General features: G+C 43.9%; 2 protein-coding genes across 4 annotated transcripts in view; both read left to right on the top strand.

Moving 5' to 3' along the window:
- LOC110960169 (dedicator of cytokinesis protein 7-like) overlaps positions 1-1,749 on the top strand; it is a 30,869-nt gene extending 29,120 nt beyond the window's left edge. For all 3 annotated transcript variants that reach the window (XM_022207296.2, XM_022207294.2, XM_022207293.2), the window contains one exon: positions 192-1,749. In XM_022207296.2, coding sequence (XP_022062988.2) covers positions 192-234 — 43 coding nt within the window. In that variant the 3' untranslated portion in view covers positions 235-1,749. The remainder of the gene's footprint in view (positions 1-191) is intronic.
- A 1,329-nt stretch (positions 1,750-3,078) lies between these two features.
- On the top strand, positions 3,079-19,498 carry kank2 (KN motif and ankyrin repeat domains 2). The gene is made up of 13 exons (XM_022207292.2): positions 3,079-3,192; positions 9,158-9,242; positions 12,041-12,123; positions 12,429-13,784; positions 14,093-14,293; positions 14,385-14,493; positions 14,632-15,222; positions 15,316-15,403; positions 15,931-16,150; positions 17,065-17,207; positions 17,329-17,529; positions 17,616-17,714; positions 18,066-19,498. The coding sequence occupies exons 3-13, from the start codon at positions 12,087-12,089 to the stop codon at positions 18,120-18,122; spliced, it is 3,102 nt and encodes a 1,033-aa protein (XP_022062984.2). The 5' UTR covers positions 3,079-3,192; positions 9,158-9,242; positions 12,041-12,086; the 3' UTR covers positions 18,123-19,498.
- The last annotated feature ends 1,177 nt before the right edge of the window (positions 19,499-20,675 follow it).

The following is a 20,675-nucleotide window of genomic DNA, read 5'->3' as shown; positions in this document are numbered from 1 at the left end:
ACGCCATGCAAGCTTGTAGTGGGACAAAGTAGCTCCTTCACTCCCTACATCAAATCTTATGCACAAATCTTTCAACATGACACTCGCTACAACTCAATTTATTTTGCAGATATCTAGCCACACTTTTCAAAAAAAAAATACACAAAATATATATTTTTTATTTCTTATCGTCTTGCCTCTCTCTCACACAGGAACTCCTACAGTAGGTCCAGTCTCCGCAAAGTCGACTGCTGAGGCGCAGAAAACTGGAAAACAACTCAGAGCAACAAGCTTTAGAAATTAGCACCGTCTCATCCCGTCTGTTCTCCCTCCCCCCACCGCCCGGCACGCCAACTGTCACAGGCACACACACACACACGCTATACTCTTCCTCATCCAGCTCATTATTTTACCCCCACCACCCCCTCAGCCACCCAGCCATGCCTAAAACCAAGCCATACCCCCTCACCGCCCATGACAGGCACACACACAGTTAGCTGTCACCTCTTTTCCCTGCTGTACCGTCTCCCCCGTCGCCACCATTCTCACACCTCTATAGGGAAAAAAAAACCTCAGCTGTTTATACTGGAAGGTTATCTGCTCTGTAAACATTGTCATTCGGAGCGAGGCTCTCAGGTGCCAGCGTTTAAAAGAAAGCTTTCTAAAGTAATCTACTCACTGACAACCCAATGCAATCTGTCTGAGCTTGATCTGGCTTTAACTTGAAGGTTTTTTTTTTGTTTTTTTTTTTTTTACCAAACTTCAGTGACCAAACCCATTGTGTATCCAGAGTTCGTTCTTGAGCGTATCGATTTCCTTTTTGCCTGGACTGTGTGCTTTTGAACAAGACTGTTGGTTGTCCTTTTTTTAGTCTCAGTTTTCTTAAACATCCCTGGTAGGGTTCACTACCAGTTATTAAATAGTCCCAGGGAGTTTCCTTTTGTTATCAGCTGACCAAATAACTGACATTCCTTCTTCCTCAAGCTGTCACATTTATCTACCCATCTCTCGCCATAAGAATCCAATATAAATTGAGTTGTTGGGCTCATTCTTTGCAAGCCTAGGACTCGCATCTCATACATAAACGTGTAAGGAGGAAAAATGGCCGGATGGGATGTTTAAATGTGTTTTTTAAACTGTGAAATTCTCTTGTAACGCACTGCAGTCCCAACAGTTATTACAGAAACACTGCCTTCACCTACACAAATATGTTCAAACTGTGACGTTTACTATCACCCTGCAGTACAGTCTGATAACTGAATACATTTTGGCTGTGTAGGCAAGTCCTCTTTTGACTGTGTGTGACCTGCTGTCAGAAAAGCACTCCAAATGTTTTGTATACGTCCGCCACTGTGGCTGTAGAAGATTTGCATTCGGTGTAGCCATGTCCAACTACTGTATGTATTAAATTGCACTATTGTAAACAAACTGCAGCACATTAATACTGTAACTACTAAAATATCTGTGCTTTTCTTATTTTACAAGGCTGGAAACTTTTTTCTTTTTTTTTTTTTTTACCAATTAGAGAAGCATTTTTATTTATTTACACTGCCTTCTATTAAATATCTCTTCCTAAACTGTTGGTCAGCTTTAATTTGTTGGGTTATACAGTGTGGAGACACTGTAAGCACTTGGATTATTTTAATGACCAATTATTGTTATCACTGTTATATGTTTAAGGAATTTCTGTGCTGCTCCTTGTGAGCTTTTTTACTTGAGGGTCTTTGGAGGTCTTTGTAGATTAATAAATGTCCTTGGAGGTTCTTTGAATTCCTTCATATTTCTGGAAAAATCATACATATTACCTAACGCTTTCTGTGATATTCTTGCCTGTATTTTTACGGAAGTCCCTGCAGATCTTCTGTGTTCCTTGAAAGTTCTTGGAGAATATTGATGTCTTTCTATTGAGGTTCTTCGATGTCCACGGAGTCTCCTGTACATACACCATAGAGCTTTCCTTACATTCAGTTTTAATATACTTTTGTTACTTTTTATCTCATGAACAACTTTATATATTTTTGCTTCTTTACATTTCTTATGCAGTGACACTTTTTACTTCACTAGGTTCATTTGGATTGTGATGTGCTGATTGTTAGGCCACAGTGTATCTCTTAATCCCTTTCGTACAAACCATTCAGTGACCCCTCATACCCAACGGAGGATATTTTTCTTTATTCATCACTGGACTAAAAACCATTTTGTATTGTATTCCCTCACTGTTTTGGTCAAGGGCTTAAGTTTTTCCTGTAATTTGTCACCTATCTGTATGTAATAACACAAAAATAGCCTATATTACTGTCGCAGGTTTCCATTACACATACTGAGTACTGTTTCTTGAAGAACAGAAAACAAATTTTGCACATAGTATCTCCTATTTCAGCTACTAAAGCTTGTAACTGGTGGCCTTCCTCACTCGTCTCTTTCTTACATGCATGGTCACTCAGTTACATGAAGACAGCCTGCTTCAGGTAGATCTACATGTGTGCCATATTGTTCCATTACAAAATGATGGATTTAACTGCACTTCATAGGAGATTTAGTGACTTTGAAATGTTCTTGTATTCATCACTTGACTTATGCCTTTAAAAAACTTTCCCCTCTGTTCTGTTTTTTGTCTTCATGGGTAGTTAAAGCAAGGATTATTGATTCCATAGTGACTGGACCTTCAGATACAAGTGTCTTTATGCTACAATAACATTGGCTGTGCCTGTGTTCGTTTAGTCACTTTCAACAGGGTGAATACTCGGGCAATCATTTATTTTCTTTGCAATTTGTCTTCGCTTGGACATGAATCTTTTTTGTTTGTTTGTTTAAATTTTGTTGATAAAGCCAATTAAATTGTCTATGACTGAATGCTAAAAGGCAGCCAAGGGAAAAACGTCCAATAGGATGAATATTTTTTATAGGAATGAGAAAAAACAAAAAAGAAAAGTCCAGCTGGTTTTTGACTGAGAAGCGCTATCGCCTAATTGGATGGAAATCTGCACACACGCGCCTTTTAAGTCACTGAAGGTTGATGATTGTGTTAGTACTTAAAGGTAAAAAGGGGTCTTTCAGATGATTGCTCGGACGTTCCCGCTGCTCCGCCTGGTGGCTACGGGCCCTTTAAGAAGAGGGGAGGAGGCGCGGCGGAGCATCTTGGCTGCGGTGTTTTGTCTCTCTGTCAGTGAGCGCTCCCGGGCCGACGCGGCTGAAAGGATTTCCAGAGGGCAGGTAAGAGCCGCGAATAAGTTCTATTTCTTCCGTTTGAAAACCGTCCAATTCTGTCGTTGTCAAACTGTGTTTTTAAAGCGCTTATAAACGAGGCGCACGAGCCTTTTGTGAAGCGCCGGTCCTGCCCATTCCCCGGTCCTCTTTCTCCGAAGTAACGGGTCCTTTTTCCTCCAAACAAACCCGCCCCAGCTTCACTTATAGTCACGTTTTTTCTTCTTATTCTTCTGACTGAATAGGTTTTCTTATTCCACGTGAGCATTTTCCTCCGTTTAGAGGAATGTTGGAGTGAGTCTCCTGCTCGCTCCTCCGGTGCGTGTCTTTTTGTTCGGAGCATCATTGGAGGCGCTGCGCGGCGCAGAGGAGCGCCGTTAATGGCAAATCCCTATAATAACATGGATACGGAATAATAACATATATTGGAGCTTTACCTGCGTCTTTTGTTTTAAAAGTTTGGGACTGGCCTCCTGTTTCTTTACGTTTCCTCCAGAAAAGCTGTGCGTTTTCTATACTGGAGCCTCTCGCTGTAAAATCCATTACATATGCTCTGTTGCGTTAGAGGACTCATTGAGAGAGGGGTTTTTTCTCCACGCCGCCTCAACTTTGTCTCCTTAAATGTTGCAGAAACTGCATATTCCAGTTTCAAAACGCCATTTCCAAATCAGCGACACTTTCCTGTGCGTTTTCTCTCTCCTTATGAAAGTTTTCCACGTGCTTTACGCATGATCTACTGCAGAGATCTAACCAACTTTTTATAAATTTCATTAAAGATCCAAGGAGCTCAGTGAAGACTGTAGGGACTCGGGGGAGAGGGTGGGTCCGCATCAACTTTTCATTACTTCCAGATGTTCATCAGCTTTCCGTTTTTTGCCGCTTCTGGCACTTTGGATTTGCTGCTGTGGCTGGTCAGTGGTCTCTGAGGAGAGTTTGTGTGTGTGTGGATGAGATCTGATGGATCTGTATATCAGCCGGTCAGGCAGAGGGTGAACACCATGACAACTTAATTGAGCCCCTTTTCCATGCATTTCCACTCATTGATTCCTGAAATATTTAGTAAAAAGCACAAATTAAGGGGTTTTCCTCAGAATATGCAGCCTCATAGTATCTATGATTCTATAATGTGTTTAAGATATGATCTGTGTGCTCTGTTGTCCTGATTCATCAGTAAACACATTAGATGTTTTCGTGGAGGACATGCAGAACTTGGCAGGATGTGGGGGTGTAGTCATCGGCCTGTTACACTACAACATACAATACACCACTGTCTGCTGTTGTGTAATGGGTTACTGGCTGTATTAAATCACCTACCAGCTTGTGGCAGCTGCATGGCATTACGACCATCACTGTCTTGTCATTCACGTTGGGTAGGGCAGTAATCTGTGGCTCCAGTTTGTTGTTTACCCTTGTTTACAGCAGAACCACAAGTACAGCCTACAGCATGAGCATGAAGTCAAATCAGCACTTCTCCACAATGGTTGGTAAACTTCGATTTTCTGCTTTAGTTCTAGCTGAGTTGACAAAATATACTGACAGCTGAATATTTCCTTGTCATGTGAGCATTAGGGTAATATTAAATCTAGACTGTCTCTTGCTGGTTGGCCCGGGGAGCTCCAGGAATCCCATTAGAAGCCCCTGGGAGTCCCCCCAGACTGCAGTCATAGGATCTATGGTCAGGTTTGTGTGCAGCTGGAGTTTCTTTGAGTATTTTTTTCCCCAAGCAGGAATGTGATTGTCTCATTACAGTGGTTGGACTCAGGGGTGCGATGATGGAATGCAGGGCTATAAACCCCATTTGCACACTAGGCCACACGCCGGGCATTTAAATGGTTTAGCGCGGCTAATGAAATTACACCCTGAACCTGTATGAGACTGTCTGTCGCTGTCAAGGGGGTACCACAGATTAGCTTTTCCCAACAATCTTCCTGCATAATGACTTATCTGCTCAGTTTAAACAAATACTCTGCACTAATTGTGTCTCTTATTGCTGGATTGAAAACTCTATAATGTTGTTAGTGGGGGTTTTCCAGTTTGCAGACAGGACAGGCAGCCAAGTAGTGTTTGTTTTTATTGTGCTTGCATCATTTAAATAAGAAATGAACACCCAAATATTCAGTCCATATTTTCCTGTCTCCAAAACGCACAGAAATGTTTCATGTCATTACACTGTACTTTTCCTGACAGTTAACCAAGATGTTTTTGCACAAGAGTTGGATTAGTTTATAAGGTCGGGATGAACTTAAAGCTCATTATTACGACTAAGATTTGATGAAGAGAGAGAGGTAATGTTCCTTCTTAACTCCATTGATTAGAGAACCAGTGTAGTAATGTTTGCAGTGGACATATGGTCAAAATTGAGCTTTTGAAGCATTGGGGACAGTAAATCTTTATCCTCTTGAATAATCTGACTGATCTCCTTTAATGCATTAATCACCCAGAAAAGCCTGCTGGACTCTTCTGTCCAGTAAACCTCATAAACATGTTGGAATAGACAGAACAGCAGATGTTTTCTGGGCCTGTTCCATTGTCTTTAAGTCCACAGAGCCTTTTAAACAACAGCTCTCACTAAATCAGGAAGTAATTGATAAGATCCTTGAGAGGGAACCACTTCACTACATCGGCACTTCAGTGAGATTGCTTCCTCTGCTTTGCGGTGCCGTTCGCTTGGTACCACAACACACAGCTGACCTGATCTTTTAACCCCAACTCTGTTTGACCGGCTCTCCACCACCCTTCTTGCTGCCGTCTGGACTTCATCTTCCTCCCCTCCAGACACTGCAGTTTCCCTTCAGATCAGAGCGGCTCTGCTTCTGCTCGGCATCACTCTTAATCCCCACCTCCACAACTGCTCAGGAATTTTCTCCCAAATGCCTTTTTTGTGTGTGTGGGTGTGGGTGTGTGTGTGTGTGTGTCTTTCTTTCCGGTGCCGCTCCTTGCCGCTCAGCCCCACCCTTGCTCAGTTTCCTGTTGGAGGTCAGCACAATGACCAATAGCAGACTGGCGGGTGTTTACTCTGCTCCTGTTCCAGGAGTAATGTGAGCTGGCCAGCCCCTCCTTTTGGCCGTACTCTTGCTATAGCACCAGACTGTTCCGGCCCAGCTCCGTCTGCTCCTCCATACCACTACTCCTTAATGTAAAAAACAGGGCTTTTTCTTCTGTACGGGCAGGGAGTCCTGGAGGTGACATCCCGTTGGGCTATGATTTCACTATCCGGAGTTTAAAGCCCATATTACCCAAAAACCACATGTCACACCAGCAGCACTGGAACACACTGTATTAGCACGTTAAGATGAGATCATCTGGCCTCGTTACACTTGGTGAGGCCCTCTCTGTCGAGCAGTGACGTACATCGTTCGGCCACATCATGCTCGGCGACAAATGGCCCTTGTTGCTTCTGCATTTAGTATTCTTTAGCTCTTCAGCAGAGAGATTTGTTGCAATTTTTCTAGTTTATTATTCATTCGGGACCAGTTGGCTGAATGAAGCCATCTGTGCTGCAGAGTGAAGAGGAGGACAAAGAAGTTTTAGCAGATACATCAACAGCTGTGTCTCCTGTTGTGATCTTTATGTAACATTTAAGAGTCTTCTGCACGTCTATATTAAGGTCTTTGCGGCTTGTTCCTCAGAGAAAAACAACTCTGAACAACAATATGCTTTATTTAGTTCGACAAAGTGTTGTTTGTCACAGGGATTCTCTAATTTAAATCTATTTTTAGGAGAGGAATGCACAAATGAAGCTAATCTTCTAGGCGGAGACATTTCAGATTTTGAGGAGAGGTCCTTTGAAACTTTATGTACTCATTTTGTGGAGCTCTTGTAGCCTTCTCTTTTGCATATTATTCCTGCATTAACAGCAGCAGACTCATTCTGGTGTCAGCAGCAGGATTTGCAGTGATTCATACTGGTGGAGTCCAAATCTGAGAACAGGCATGTTCTTCTCATTTGAGAAGTTTCCATTTAAAACTCTCAGCAGCATTTCATTTTCATTCCCCCCTCCTCCTCTCACAGTTTTGCCTTTCTTTCCCCACATTCCCACTCTTTCTGCCCCGCTTTCTCCTCACATACTGTACTGCTCTCCTCTGCTTTCTGCCTCTCCTAACCCCTGCTCCTTTTCTTCTTTTCTCCCCCTACTTGTTACTCTTTCTCCTGGGCTGGGAGGAAGTGACTGGGTTGTTTCTGCGTCCTTGGGGAACAGAGAGATTGAAGCTCCCTTTCCTGTAACCCTTTCTTCATCCGACCTCAAATTGTCATCTCTGTTTTGCAACACCAATTAGCGCGGTGTGATGAAAGTTGGCATGTGAAGCAGCAATGCGCTGGCAGTCTGACATTATAGAAAAGTGAATTTTGTCATCAGTCAGTTGCACAAAAATTTCACGGGCGAATTAAAAACGGCTAAATCATTTGCCTTCCGCATCATCTGTGAACCTACCTGAATAAATCAACTTAATAGCTACAGCTGTGTTTGTTGATCTGTGGGAGTCTTCGGGCCTCGGACAGTGTTGGTGTGTCACGGCGGCTGGGGGGGGGGGATCTGTGTGTTTTCATCTGTGTTCTGTGGGAGTCGATGGGAGCTCAGTTTTTCTCCTCTGTAATGTTTGGTATTTGTCTTACTCAAATATTTGCCATCTGCGCCAACACAGGATGATAGCTACATGCTCTACAGAGTTCATTGTCTTTGATGCTATAGCTTTGAAGTAGCTTTTGGCAGAAATATACAAGTTAATATGTATCAGTAACATGTGGTTCCTTCAGTATCTAGAGCACAGATGGACACTTTTTCCAGCTTTGCCGCATTGGGGGCTTCTACATCTCGACACCGCTCACTTAAAGCAAGTCCTGCTTCTTGTATTTCCACTTTCTGTCAGTGTGTGGGTCCTTAACAGCACTTCATCAACAGTTTGTTTGTTTTGAGGCAAATTTCCTCACCACACACTCATATACATACTGTTTCTCTCTGTCTCTCTCTCTCTGAGATGCCCCTCCTTGCTTTCTATTAGAACCAGCTGTGGAACTTGGGGGCTGAATGAATGGCTCTTTGTGATTTGGCTGTCGTTCCAGTCTAAAAGATCTGTTTCTCCCCTCCTCCCCACACCCCTCTACCCCTCCACCGTCTGTGGTATTGGCATGACAACACTCTGAAACAATGGGCCGAACAACAGCGCGTCTTGTTATGATATTATGCAAAAGGTCACCCATCGGTGTTTTTAGGCCTGCGAGACCTTCAGACTCAATGTCAACTGCAGCTGCACAGCTGCCTGAGCTGCTGTAGCCAAAGTATGACAATCAGCAGACGCAGTAGTTATGTCTAGGAAATGTGTTGTTACAGTCTACAATTCTACAATTCTACAATTTCATTTAGCAGACGCTTTTGTCCAAAGCGACGTCCTAAAATCTGCTTAGTCTTAGGTGATCTGTGCAGGTGAAGGCTTTTCCCACCGATCTGCAGGGTGTGTGTGTATGTGTGTGTGTCTGTGCCCCTGGATTTGGGAGTGTTAGTCACAGAAGCAAGAAAACAGAATGGATTGCCCAATCACATGGCAGGGAGGCTCCCGCTCCCAGCCTTGAATTGATTAGAGTGCCATGAGCAGGAGAGTCAGGAATGGGGTGTTTCTGAAAAGCTGGGAGAGGAGCACTTATATTCTACATGGATCAGGCTTCATCCAGGTTGGGCTACAAGGAGGTCAAATAGCGATTGGAATCTCGTGGGGGTATATTGTTCTCATCCGCTGTCAGTCAAAACCGCCGGAATGTTTTGGAATGTTTTTTCTGGCTTTGCAACCAGTGTTTATAGTCTCATGGGGGCCACTCTTTTGTAACCTGTCATAAGTCTGTTTTTATCTTTGTGTCAACAGAGCAGCTCATCTTTAATGGGGTTTCTACTGATGACTGTGTCCTTTATTTTCGTTTTTCATGAGTCAAAAATAGTGACAGCCAAAGTTCAAATGTCCTTTATTCTTTTTTTTTCTCACAGGTGCTGACTGTAAGAGGGCAAGAAAAGGAAGGGAGAGCAAGGAGCCTGGGGAGGAGAGATCCCGTCCTCGCGGCGCAAGCAGCTGGTATGAAGCGGAAAATAAATCCCTCTTTTCCTAATTCACAAACCATTCCCAAGCTTCGAGGCAAAATAGCAATCACTAAAGGCTGAGAGTCAGTAAAGCAGTGGAAAAATCCACGGAGATCTTCCCTGGGTGGTGGAAAGAGCAGTATTTCTGACTTTGCAGTACTGGGGTTTAATCCTTTGTAATGGCAATAATAATAAGGTGACTCAATGAATGGAAGCAATGAGTTTGATAAACTTTGGGAGAGCTGACCTTGAAATGAAGCCTGGCATTTTTAAATTACTCCTCGGGGTGGTCTCAATCCTCAAAGACACAAGAATGTTTATACATGCTGTAAATCAAACCCGCTTTTTAAGCCTCCATCCAGATGTGATGCAAGTGAAATGAATAAACTTAAAGCTCCTCGCATGTACAAAAGAATGCGAGAGGACGATGTAGTTCGGGCATAATGCGGTTACTCACGTGACATCTTACAGGACATACCACAGACGTGCAATTTGTGCTGGATGACCTGCATCTTACCCCCCGAGGGCTGTCTCAATCTTAATAGCAGGGAATGGAGGGAGTAGACCAGGCGATGTTAACTTCCTTTAGTATGGTATGCAGCTGTATATGGAGGTAGAAGGAGGGGGTGTAATGGAGGCATTTGCCCTGGATGAATCCGGGCAGGGAGAGTGAGTCTGAAGAATGGTGTATGGCGCTGAAGAAAGTGGGGAACACTGGTTTCTGTTCAGATGTCATCTCAAAGGAACTCTGTTCGAGAGCCGAGAACGAGAGGGAGGAAGGTCAACCTCTCCACGCACTCAGGGTACACACATGCTAACACATCTGAAAACACCCAGTGAGCCACTGTCGGAAAAGCAGATGTGGAGGCCCGACGGCGTGGGCATTTTAGAGGGGCTGTCGTGGGAGGAATGAGGGAGTCGAAGCGGTGAATAATGCGAGCTTGAAGATATGGCTTGAAGGATTAGAAAAACTGGGATTCCGAGAGAAATCGAGTGGACAGCCTCGGTGTCTGCCAGGCTGGGATGTTTGGTTGCTAAACTGCAGACACTAATTATATCTCATCAACTGTCCCCTGTCAGCGCTGTCCTCCACCCTCCTGTAGACAGACTCTCATGCTCAGTTTCTCTCACACTGCCGTCTCCAACCACTCCCTCTTTTCTCTGTCCTGCATTCACTTTCTCACACATGTAGTCAGACCACACTGTATATAACATGCAGCACATTATCAGTCTAACACCTAAAGTGGAGATAAACAGACACTCGGACTGTGGATTCAGGCAGCGAGCCAAAATTCTTCTTTTTTTAATGCTTCATGACATTATATGAGATATTTGTCTACAATGTCCTATGTTTAGCAGCCATGTAAGGCGGGCTAAAAATGTATATCTGGGACATCTGATAAATTCCTCATGTGTAAGCTGAAAGATAGTTGGCTTGGTGTTTGTGCCCTATAAAATGAAATCAACCAATGTGATTCTTTCTCCCCACCATGGGGCGATGAGTGTTTTAAATTCTGCCAGTGTTAAAATAAGGCTGTATATGCACGCATGGAGTATTTCCAGCGTGTGGAAATCTTGGTATGAAAGGGCGATGAAAGGGTGCATGATAAGAGGAATCACACCAAGAAATTAAACTGACAACAGCACTTCAAAAATACCAAGTCAACTTAATCAGTGTTTCCAAGTGTCCTACTTTTCACAAACGAGCAACCACTGGCTAGGGTCACGAGATAGGAGAGAGAGGGGGGGGGGGGGGGGGGGGGGGGTGGAAGAGAGAAAGGGCTTCACTTAGAGAAGAAGGACTCTGAAAAAGAAATGAAAAATAGCCTTAAATTGCAGCAAACCGAGTATGCACTAAGAAACAAAGTTGAGGTTTGCCGTGCAAACTTTTGATCTGAGCTCCTTAAAGCCGCAGTAATGTAATGACGTTCAACTGACTAATGCTGCGGATGGCTTAAATATTACATCCCTAGTTCCCACAAAAGTGATGACCTAGAAAGTTAATCTTTTCCAAGTAGACACAAACTCGGAGGCATTGGCATTGGGGGCTCTACGGTGTTGCTGTCTGTGGTAGGAGACGGCGCAGTCTCTTGTCTATAAAGGGTGAAAATGCATTACCTTTGGAATGCAAAATACATAGAGTTTTCAGAAATTCCCTGTGTTTTTTGTGTTAAACTAAAAAGCAAGTCAGCTTGGAGAGAAAAAAGAGAGAGAAGAGTGACCAGCTAAAACCTCCTGATCGTCAGCTGACGCGGAGAGGAGGAGAAAGGAGCAGAAAAGCATTAAGAAAAGGACAAATAGAGAAGAAGCTGGAGATGAAAGACAAAGAGAACGTGAGGGAGAGAAAGAGGAGGAGAGAGTGTCTGTAAACTCTAAATTGAGAGGCGAAGTTAGCGCGAGCAGATGATTCCTAATAAGGCTGCAACTGGCAAATCTCTGTCCTGGAATAAGCTGCCAGGAAACTTTCCCCTGTAACTCCTCTTCTCTGACGCTATGAACAGAAACAAATACACAATCGACTGTGACCCTCGTACGCTCCGAGAAATGAGGGGATAAAATTAGGGATGGAGGCAAGAGGGTGACGTAGTGTAAGAAACAGAAAAGCTATTTTTGGCCACCATACAAAAAGAACAGTAGGGTCAAAAATAACACTTCCAAACATATTTAGTGATGGGCCCCTCTTAAACATAATATAAGCACTGACCTTGTTAGGCTTCTGTTGGACGTAGACAGCTGTGCATGAGTTTTTGTTCGTTTGAAATATATTGAGTGTGCTTCTCTTTCCTGATGCAGGTGAGAGTTTGTGTGTGACTGTTTGGAAAGCAGCCACAGACTCAGTATGGCTCAGGTGCTGCATATGGACCCCGGCTTCCCAGGTACATCCAGTTTTTCTTACTACGAACAGTCAACCACACGTTAAGATAAGTAATTCATTTTGTTAGGATTTAAAGTGTCAAATTATCAGCATGTAATTTAACAGTAATGCTGTGTAATAGACGTAGCTCCTACGAGGTCAGACCATAGTGGACTGAACCATTCCACTTAGCGCCTAATTTGGCGATTGTTTCAAAGTTCATACATAAATACACAGTAGCTCAGAGCTGGTGCTGTTTTTTAAAGTCTGAGACCGAGATTAGACGCAGATTTCCGTTTGTTTAAAGTTGATTTCCTTCCCCCGCAGGGAAACTCAACCCGCCTGCTCCCCCTTCCCTGCACACCAAAGAACAGGAGGCGCCCTACTCAGTGGAGACCCCCTATGGCTACCGTCTGGACCTAGACTTCCTCAAATATGTTAATGACATAGAGAAGGGGAACACTATCAAGAAGGTGCCGATCCAGCGGCGGCCACGCTATGGCTCCCTGCCCCGCGGCTATGGCTACGCTGGCTCGTGGTGGACCTCCACAGAGTCTCTGTGCTCCAACACCAGCATGGACAGTCGCCATTCCTCCTACTCCTACTGTGCTCCTGGCTACCACACGTCACAAAGACCGAGTTTTAGCACTGCCCGGGTGGAGAAGACCCTGTTAGATGCCCGCAGGAAGCTGGAAGAGGAGAAAGAAGGACGGAGATTCTCCAACCTGGGTAGCATGCACAGCAGTGTAGCCGGCTCCAACACCTCCCTCAGCAGTGCACACAGCTTCAACCGGGCACAGGGTGGAGGTGGATCCTTCACCCCCATGAGTTCTGGCCTGTCCACCCCAGTGACTCCAACACCTGCCCACTTGCAACATGTCAGGGAGCAGATGGCTGCAGCCCTCAGAAAGATACGGGAGCTGGAGGAGCAGGTGAAGACCATCCCTGTGCTCCAGGTAAAAATATCTGTGCTGCAGGAGGAGAAACGGCAGCTCAGCGTGCAGCTGAAGAGCCAGAAGTTCTTGGGTCACACTCTGGGTTTCAGCCGGGGTCGTTCTCGAGGGGAGCTCTACATCGACATCCCAGAAGAAGAAGTGAGCACTGGAGCTAAGAGCAGCAACAAACCAGCAGGGCCACTGTCCCCCACCACACCTGAGGGCTCCAAGCAAGACTCAGGGTGTGAGATTGAGGACACGGTGATCGTGGGTGGAGCACGACCAGATGCAAAACGTGAAGTGCGCACCATCGGAGTGGGACCAGAGGACTCAAGGGGCAGCTGTCATGTGGGAGTCTGGGTTCGGGAGAAGGACCTGGGGCTGCTGCCCGAGACGGAGGCTCTCAAAGATCAAGTGGGTCAACTTGAAGGTCAGCTAAAGAGAACAATGCAGGAGCTGCAACAACAGCAAGCTGCAGCATTACAGAAGGGGCCCCAGGCGGAACACCCAGTCATGGCGACCAGCTTGGGCTGGCAGGAGCCACAAGGCTGCAGCCTGCACACTCTAGTCAGCTTCACACAGCAGCCACAGCAGAGGGAACAGAGAACTGTGGGAATCCAGGTGTACACGCTGGAGCAGCCTACTGTGGTGGAGGTGGGCACACGGCTCCGAGCAGAGACCTGCAGCTCCCCCACTCCTCAACCAGCTGTAGGAGTCGTGGAGGGCCACCACAAAGGACAACCTGAAGGTCTGAATTCTGTCGGTAGTTTAGCACCAAGGACACTGAGTTAACAGTTTAATTTAATATTCTGTATTTGTTCTATATAATCTCTTAATTTAAATTCTAGTACAACACCACCACTACCTGCAGCCTGAAAACAATACCAGATGGTTAAATCTCTGATAATAAAACCTAAGATCATAAGCCAGGCTTTACTGTTTTCCTACTGAACCGGATTGCATTAGATTGTATGTGCATTTCAATGTTTATTTGTCATATTACTCTATGCAAAATTGGACTATTTGGGATTAAAAAGTCTTCCTTCTGTCTCTCAGATTCTCCAGTTGAGTTGCCAATTGCAGTCAGCTCCAAACAGGTACGTGATGTCCTGAAGAGCGGTCTGTCCACCTCGGTACCTGTAGCTAATCCTGCCATCGCTGTAGCATCTGGTAATCAGATTGGTTTGGTGCATTCTAAAGAAGAAGAGAGACACCTGCATACAACCACTGAGTCACAGGAAGGTTTAGCAAAGGCAGGTACGTGGAATGAACTCCTTGACTATCGTCCTAACTTGTTTCAACCTCATCACGTTCCTGCCATATGTATGATTGCGTGTGTCTTTTCTAGCCTCATCTCCACAGTCCTCTCTGAGATCCATAATGAAGCGGAAAGCAGAAGGTGAACCAGGCTCGCCCTCGACGAAGAAAAACCTACAGTTCATTGGAGTCAATGGAGGGTGAGTGTCACTCACTGCTGAGCAGAGATCAGCTGTTTTTATCAGAAAAAGTCCAGTTACATTTCCTCCTTGATAAAAGAAGTGTGAGTTGAGAAGTTAGGGATCTGTCTAACAGTGAAAGGTGTTTTTGTCTTGCAGCTATGAGTCCACATCGTCAGATGACAGCAGCAGCGAGAGCTCAGACGAGGGGAGTGACTCCAGCGAATATCACGAAGCCAGAGAAAAACTACCAGAATCTACAGTCCAGCACCAGCAGACAGCCCACAACAAAGCCTCCCAGCCACCAGAAAGCACCGGTGTACCTCAGCAAACATCCGTCCCACTGCCAGCTGCCATTCCAGACTCGCACAGTCCCAGCCAGGATGCAAAACTGCCCGACCAAGTGCCCCAGTCACCAGTGACAGACACTGTTGTGCAACAATGTGCCTCACAACCACCAGCATCAGACCCCACCCCGACTCCCTCGTGCCCCGCGTATGATTCTGCCTCTAAAGAGACTGTCGAACAGTCGTCAGAAAAGCACACCCAGGAGATCACCTCCACATCATCTAGCACTGAAACATCACTCACCTGTTCTTCGTCACCATGTGTCACTAAAACCACTGAAATTACCAAGCAGCAATACACCGTCCAGTCTGAAACACCTGTCCCCACCAGTCAGCCGGAGTCCAAGCCAGCAGCTGAAAGTCCTGTAAATGAGGCTGCCACAACAGCTTCCAAACAAGTCAGGTAAGTGTTCACATAGCGTACAGACAGTCTGTCTGTGAGGGTTTGACTCTGTGTGAGCAACAGCGTCTGAAGTTGTCTTTTTGTCTGTCACAGATTGGAGCTGAGCGACAGCCTCATGTCAGCTTTATATACCCTGCAGAAAGCCCTGGGGGAAACCAATGCCTTCAGCCAGCAAGGAGCGGTACGTGCTGACTCTAACTCACTTTATTTAAACAGGATTATCCACTCTCTGCTATTATGTCTTTCTAGGAAACCCACTAAGTGGCTCTTTTAAAGCAATCACTTTGACAACTACAAGCAAAGCAAGTTAATACAGCTCCTCAAAGTCATTTTCAGAGCATCACTGGCCAGACTGTAACTAAGGGGAACATGTTTTCATTCTGTAATTTTTGAGGTTGTAGCTTGCAATCTAAAATGTAGCAAAGTCAGTCTAAGCTTTTGTGATAACAAGGAATTTTCTGCCCTGGGAAGTCACCCCCCCCCCCCCCGCCCCCTCCCCCCTCCCTTTTTTATGTTATTTCATCATTCTTACAAGTGTAGGAACAGGAAACAGCATTTTTGCATGCGCCTCTCCGGAGGTTTGGTTCCCAACAATCTCCTTTCTCATTTTTGATTTTGCTGTACTTTGCATAGCTGAGCTGTTGCATTTCTCCATCAGTCTGTCGAGTGTTTATTTGTCTCAAGCGTCCTCGTTGTGTCTGATCTCAGAGGGCAGCCTACACCGCTGTGCTGCAGGAGTGGCTGCGTGTCTCCTGTCACAAAGCAGCCAACACGGCAGTTGTCAAGGCCTATATGGACACCTTCGCCTCAATCTCCCCTCAGCTGCTGGAGTTTGTGATCAACATGGCAGACGGCAACGGCAATACAGCGCTCCACTACACCGTGTCTCACTCCAACTTCCCCGTAGTGAAGCTTCTGCTGGACACTGGTGAGCTTTGTGTGTCTGTGTGCATTACATGTGTTTTTGTGTCGAAATATCTGAGTGTATCTGTAGATAAATGAGAGAAGACCAGATCACCAAGGCTGAAATAATAGTAAAAGAAATAATTTGTTAGGATTATCTACTAAAATAGTCAAGCTGTTCCCTTTTTTGTGCATTCTTGAAACAAAGTCCTGCATTTAGTTTATAGGATATTATGTTAATTTAGACATAGAAGACACAACATTTTACCGTGGAAAAAGTTAAATATGTGTGTTTTTTCTGATTGATTTCTCTACTGTGTCCTATATCAGTTAAATCCTTCAAAAATTCTTCAACAATGTGCAAACTACACCATGGCTTTTCGCAGAGTGCACTTCTTTCACTTTTTTTCTGGTTACAAATGTCAGATAATGTTTTAAAAACAGCTGATTTAGCTTTAGGTTTTATTTACCAATTATTCCTATGAATGAAGGAGATAACACATGAAAAGTAGCCACTTCTGCCTGCTTTCAGCATCACAGATTGTACTTCTGTTTTGTTTTACTACACTTGGCATCAAGGCAGTTTTTTTTTTCTTCTGATGTTTGAGTTGTGAATTGTTAAAGTGAGTGTTTTATGATATTTCACTGCCAAGTTTCAGTGGTGGTGAATCACCTTCATGCATTACATGAAAAACAGCCTGATTTTACACATGGTCTGTGGTTAAGATACAAAATTATAAAAATGCATGGCAAAGATGACATATTATTGCACATATTTCATAAATCGTGCTTTGGATGGAGTTCATTTCTTGGTTAAAAGCTTCCCCGTTGGCTTTCCCTGCACCTCACACCGCGGTTTTACGACCCTCCTGTCTCGTCCATCCCTCTGTCATTGTTTGTGCTGCTGTTGTCAGACTGATCGCCCTCTGTACCTGACAGGTCTGTGTAACGCTGACAAGCAGAACAAGGCGGGCTACACGGCCATCATGCTGACAGCTCTGGCCGCCTTCCACTCCGACAGTGACCTTCAGACTGTCCTGCAGCTGCTGCGCACGGGGGACGTCAACGCCAAGGCCAGCCAGGTGCTCCCTCTGCTGCTCAGTACTGCATCTACACACTCAACAGCCAGCACAGCGGGGATTTCTGCGTACAAATGCAGTGTTAATGGCTCCTGATAAGATCTTGATTAATGTGTGTCTGCAGGCCGGACAGACGGCGCTGATGCTCGCGGTCAGTCACGGCCGAGGGGACATGGTTCGGGCGCTGCTTTCCTGCGGGGCGCAAGTCAACATCCGCGATGACGACGGCTCCACGGCGCTCATGTGTGCCTGTGAACACGGTCATGTGGACATTGTCCGCCAGCTTCTGTCTGTGCCTGGCTGCGATGCTACTCTCACCGATAACGTAAGCACCTCTGGTCTTTCCACTCATTATGAGAAATCTCATCGAAACTCATCATCTCACCGTAACCGTCTCATTGTGTCGTACAGGATGGCAGCACTGCTCTGTCCATCGCCCTGGAGGCCAGTCAGAACGACATTGCCGTGCTTTTGTACGCTCACCTCAACTTTGCGAAGCCTCCTTCACCTGTGAGTACTTAAATGCCCACTTTTGTCATTGAGTAGCGCTTTTCTACCAACATTTAACAATCAAAGAAGATAGTGCTTGCTAGTTTATCCACAGTTGCCTCAATACGGAGTTAACACTGAAGCAGAGGAGGTTGAACTGGCAAATGTATGAGAACACACTGAGGAAGAGGTAGATGTAATGTAAGAGTGTATTTGCAAAGCCTTACATTTTTTTTTTACGTTTGCTGTAATGTTTCCTGCATCTTAATGATTCTGTGAATCTGACTCAATAGGATGTGCTTTGATTGGCAGCTAGCCTCTGCAACACACTACAACTTCTTAGCCATAACATCTTTTCCTTATTGTGTCTAGGTTTCACCTAAATCTCCTCTCCTGGGTTCTTCTCCTCCTGCTGGTGAACCAAAATAAACCCCACTCCTGCAGCCAGACAGCTACTCCACTGATGTTTATTCATCCATGTAATTAAGAGAAACATTGAGTTTGTTTGTGTGTTTGTTTTCACCCCGAATAATTTAAGTACAATATGGTGTGCAGATAATTACATGACAGCTTACACTATTGTTATTCATTGCTCTTTGTACTCAGCGGTTTTAATCTCAGTGGTTAAAAAAGTGGACTTCTGCTCCGAATATTTAACAGCCGTCAGTCTAGTCCTGCATTAATCCAGTTGTCAGCACTGTTTTTCGTGGCACAAGTCAAAACTGTTCACCATAATGTCATTATACAGTTCATTATTACATACATTTCTTGCTGTATTCCATATCAGTCTTCTATTAGATGTGTAATAGAACAATGTGTTTTCATTGTACAGTAGCTGTAGCACCATTATGTGCGACCCTCGCCATCATTTGGAATAACAAAAGCCACCCCTCTCATGGATAAGTGTCCTTGCATCAACTAGCTCATTGGTGCTACAAAGTCTAATAGAGAAGACACCACTTCAACAGTTTGTCAGTATTTATACACAGGATTTATTTACTCTAGAGTATTTTTGATAGTGATTTTTTTATTCCGACTTAATTCAGGACCTCTGAGGATCACGATTTCAATTCAAAGGCAATGGTTAACTTATTACACCTTTTGTGTTGACCATATTTCCTAAATTCAACCCAAAGATCATCAGCTCCGTGACACTGTATGTTTTGGTGATGATATGAACACAGGCCTTTGAGCATCACTGCAAAGAAACCACCATTACTCTCCGAAGGCTACGGTACTATGGTCTTTGTATTTTTCTACATGGGGGTGCTTTGGATGGTTGTAAGGAAAGAATAGAGTGTATCTGTGTTTGTATTGTTGTGTGCATTATCAGATTTAACAAGACGTTGTTGAGGAACAACTGAAAGCACTGGTGAAGCCAGTAAGATTTGTCAGGGAATCAGAAAGTGAGTGATTTGGGGCCTAAAAGGACGTGCCATGTAAAATATGAATATTAAAATAATATATGTCCATATAAACTGGTAGTTATTATGCCTAATGTCTAACTCCTTGAACAAAAGTGCATAGGCTATTGATGTCAAAATTTCTATTACTTTTTGAAAGATGTTTTCACAGATTTCATATTCACTTTCGAGCAATTAAATTTTTTATAAAATTTCAAATCCTTTTTTTAATTTAAGTATCTATCTTTTTATACATTTAGAATTTTAAAGCTCACACCTTCTTTATGTAGTCGCACAGCTCTGTAGTTTGTTTCTGTAAAATTATAGATTGTGTGTCTCCTCTTCGAATTTGTGCATTTTTGGAAAGCAGTTAATAAATGTGGACCACGTGTTTCTATTGCATTTGCTCAGGAATGGAGTTTTTTTTTTGCCTGTAATTTGCCATCAGGGATGCAAAACAAGGTAAAAACAGTTTATAGATGTCGATGCACTACATCACAGAAGGGGATGTTGTAATATAATAATGTAGCTAATTGTAGCAAAGACTCTTAGAGAGAAAAAACTTTTTTTTTTAAACACTTCTGCAGACTGCATTTGTCCTGTGTTGGGCTGTAAATTCATCTATTGGCAATGCATGTTAGAGACTGTCCACTAGAGGGCGTCCTAACACAAATTGTTGAGTACGTTTTGCACAGTCCCTTGTGTAGAGCAAGGAGGCCAGTACATTTTACTCATTTTAACACCCCTCAGTATCAACACAAAGCTCAAAGCTATTAAAATACTAATTTATTGTGCATGTAGTAACCCTTTTGTAATTTAATATTAGATATAAATATTATTTGCATATTGAAAAGTATTTTATTGCCACATTTTTAACAGGAATGCATAAATAATGTAAAAAAACAACAACAACAATGTTCAAAAACCTAATATAAACACAGAAATACCATGTGCTTGTACACAGAAGCTCATACATCCATATCATCCACATGTTCAATGCAACCCACCAAGGATTGTTGTATGCACACACAGCATGGAGGAAGCACCACTTCATATCTACACAGCCATTCAAAAGTTTGGGGTCACTTGTCCTTATTTTTAAAAGAAAAGCAGTTCTTTTTTTCAATGAAGACGGTATGAATCAGAAGTACAGTCTAGACATTGTTAATGTGGTAAATGACTATTCTAGCTGGAAACAGCTGATTTTTAATGGAATATCTACATAGAGGAACATTTTCAGAAACCATCACTCCTGTGTGCTACCATTAGCTAACGCAATGCTACATTGTGTTAGCTAATGGTGTTGAAAGGCTAATTGATGATTAGAAAACCCTTGTGTAATTATGTTAGCACATGAATAAAAGTGTGAGCTTTCACGGAAAACAGGAAATTGTCTGGGTGACCCCCAACTTTTGAATGGTAGTGTACATACCATATTTGATCAGGAAGTACAGCACTGATTCCCCTGCACTAAGCCATTTTCATTCATTCGACAGATACAGAATTCTTTGAGAAATCATTCACAGATTTAGCGATATGCTTCTTGGCCTTGAGTACTCATTACTGACATCCCACCACA

Source organism: Acanthochromis polyacanthus, chromosome 21 (genome assembly GCF_021347895.1).
Source record: "Acanthochromis polyacanthus isolate Apoly-LR-REF ecotype Palm Island chromosome 21, KAUST_Apoly_ChrSc, whole genome shotgun sequence".
NCBI classification, from domain to species: Eukaryota; Metazoa; Chordata; class Actinopteri; family Pomacentridae; genus Acanthochromis; species Acanthochromis polyacanthus.
This window is presented reverse-complemented; position numbering and strand designations above follow the sequence as displayed.

Coding starts and splice junctions, on each gene's coding strand:
- kank2 (XM_022207292.2), top strand. CDS start 12,087: ATGGCTCAGGTGCTGCATATGGACCCCGGCTTCCCAG. Junction 12,124..12,428: donor TATGGACCCCGGCTTCCCAG/GTACATCCAGTT, acceptor CTTCCCCCGCAG/GGAAACTCAACCCGCCTGCT. Junction 15,223..15,315: donor ACAGCTTCCAAACAAGTCAG/GTAAGTGTTCAC, acceptor TGTCTGTCACAG/ATTGGAGCTGAGCGACAGCC.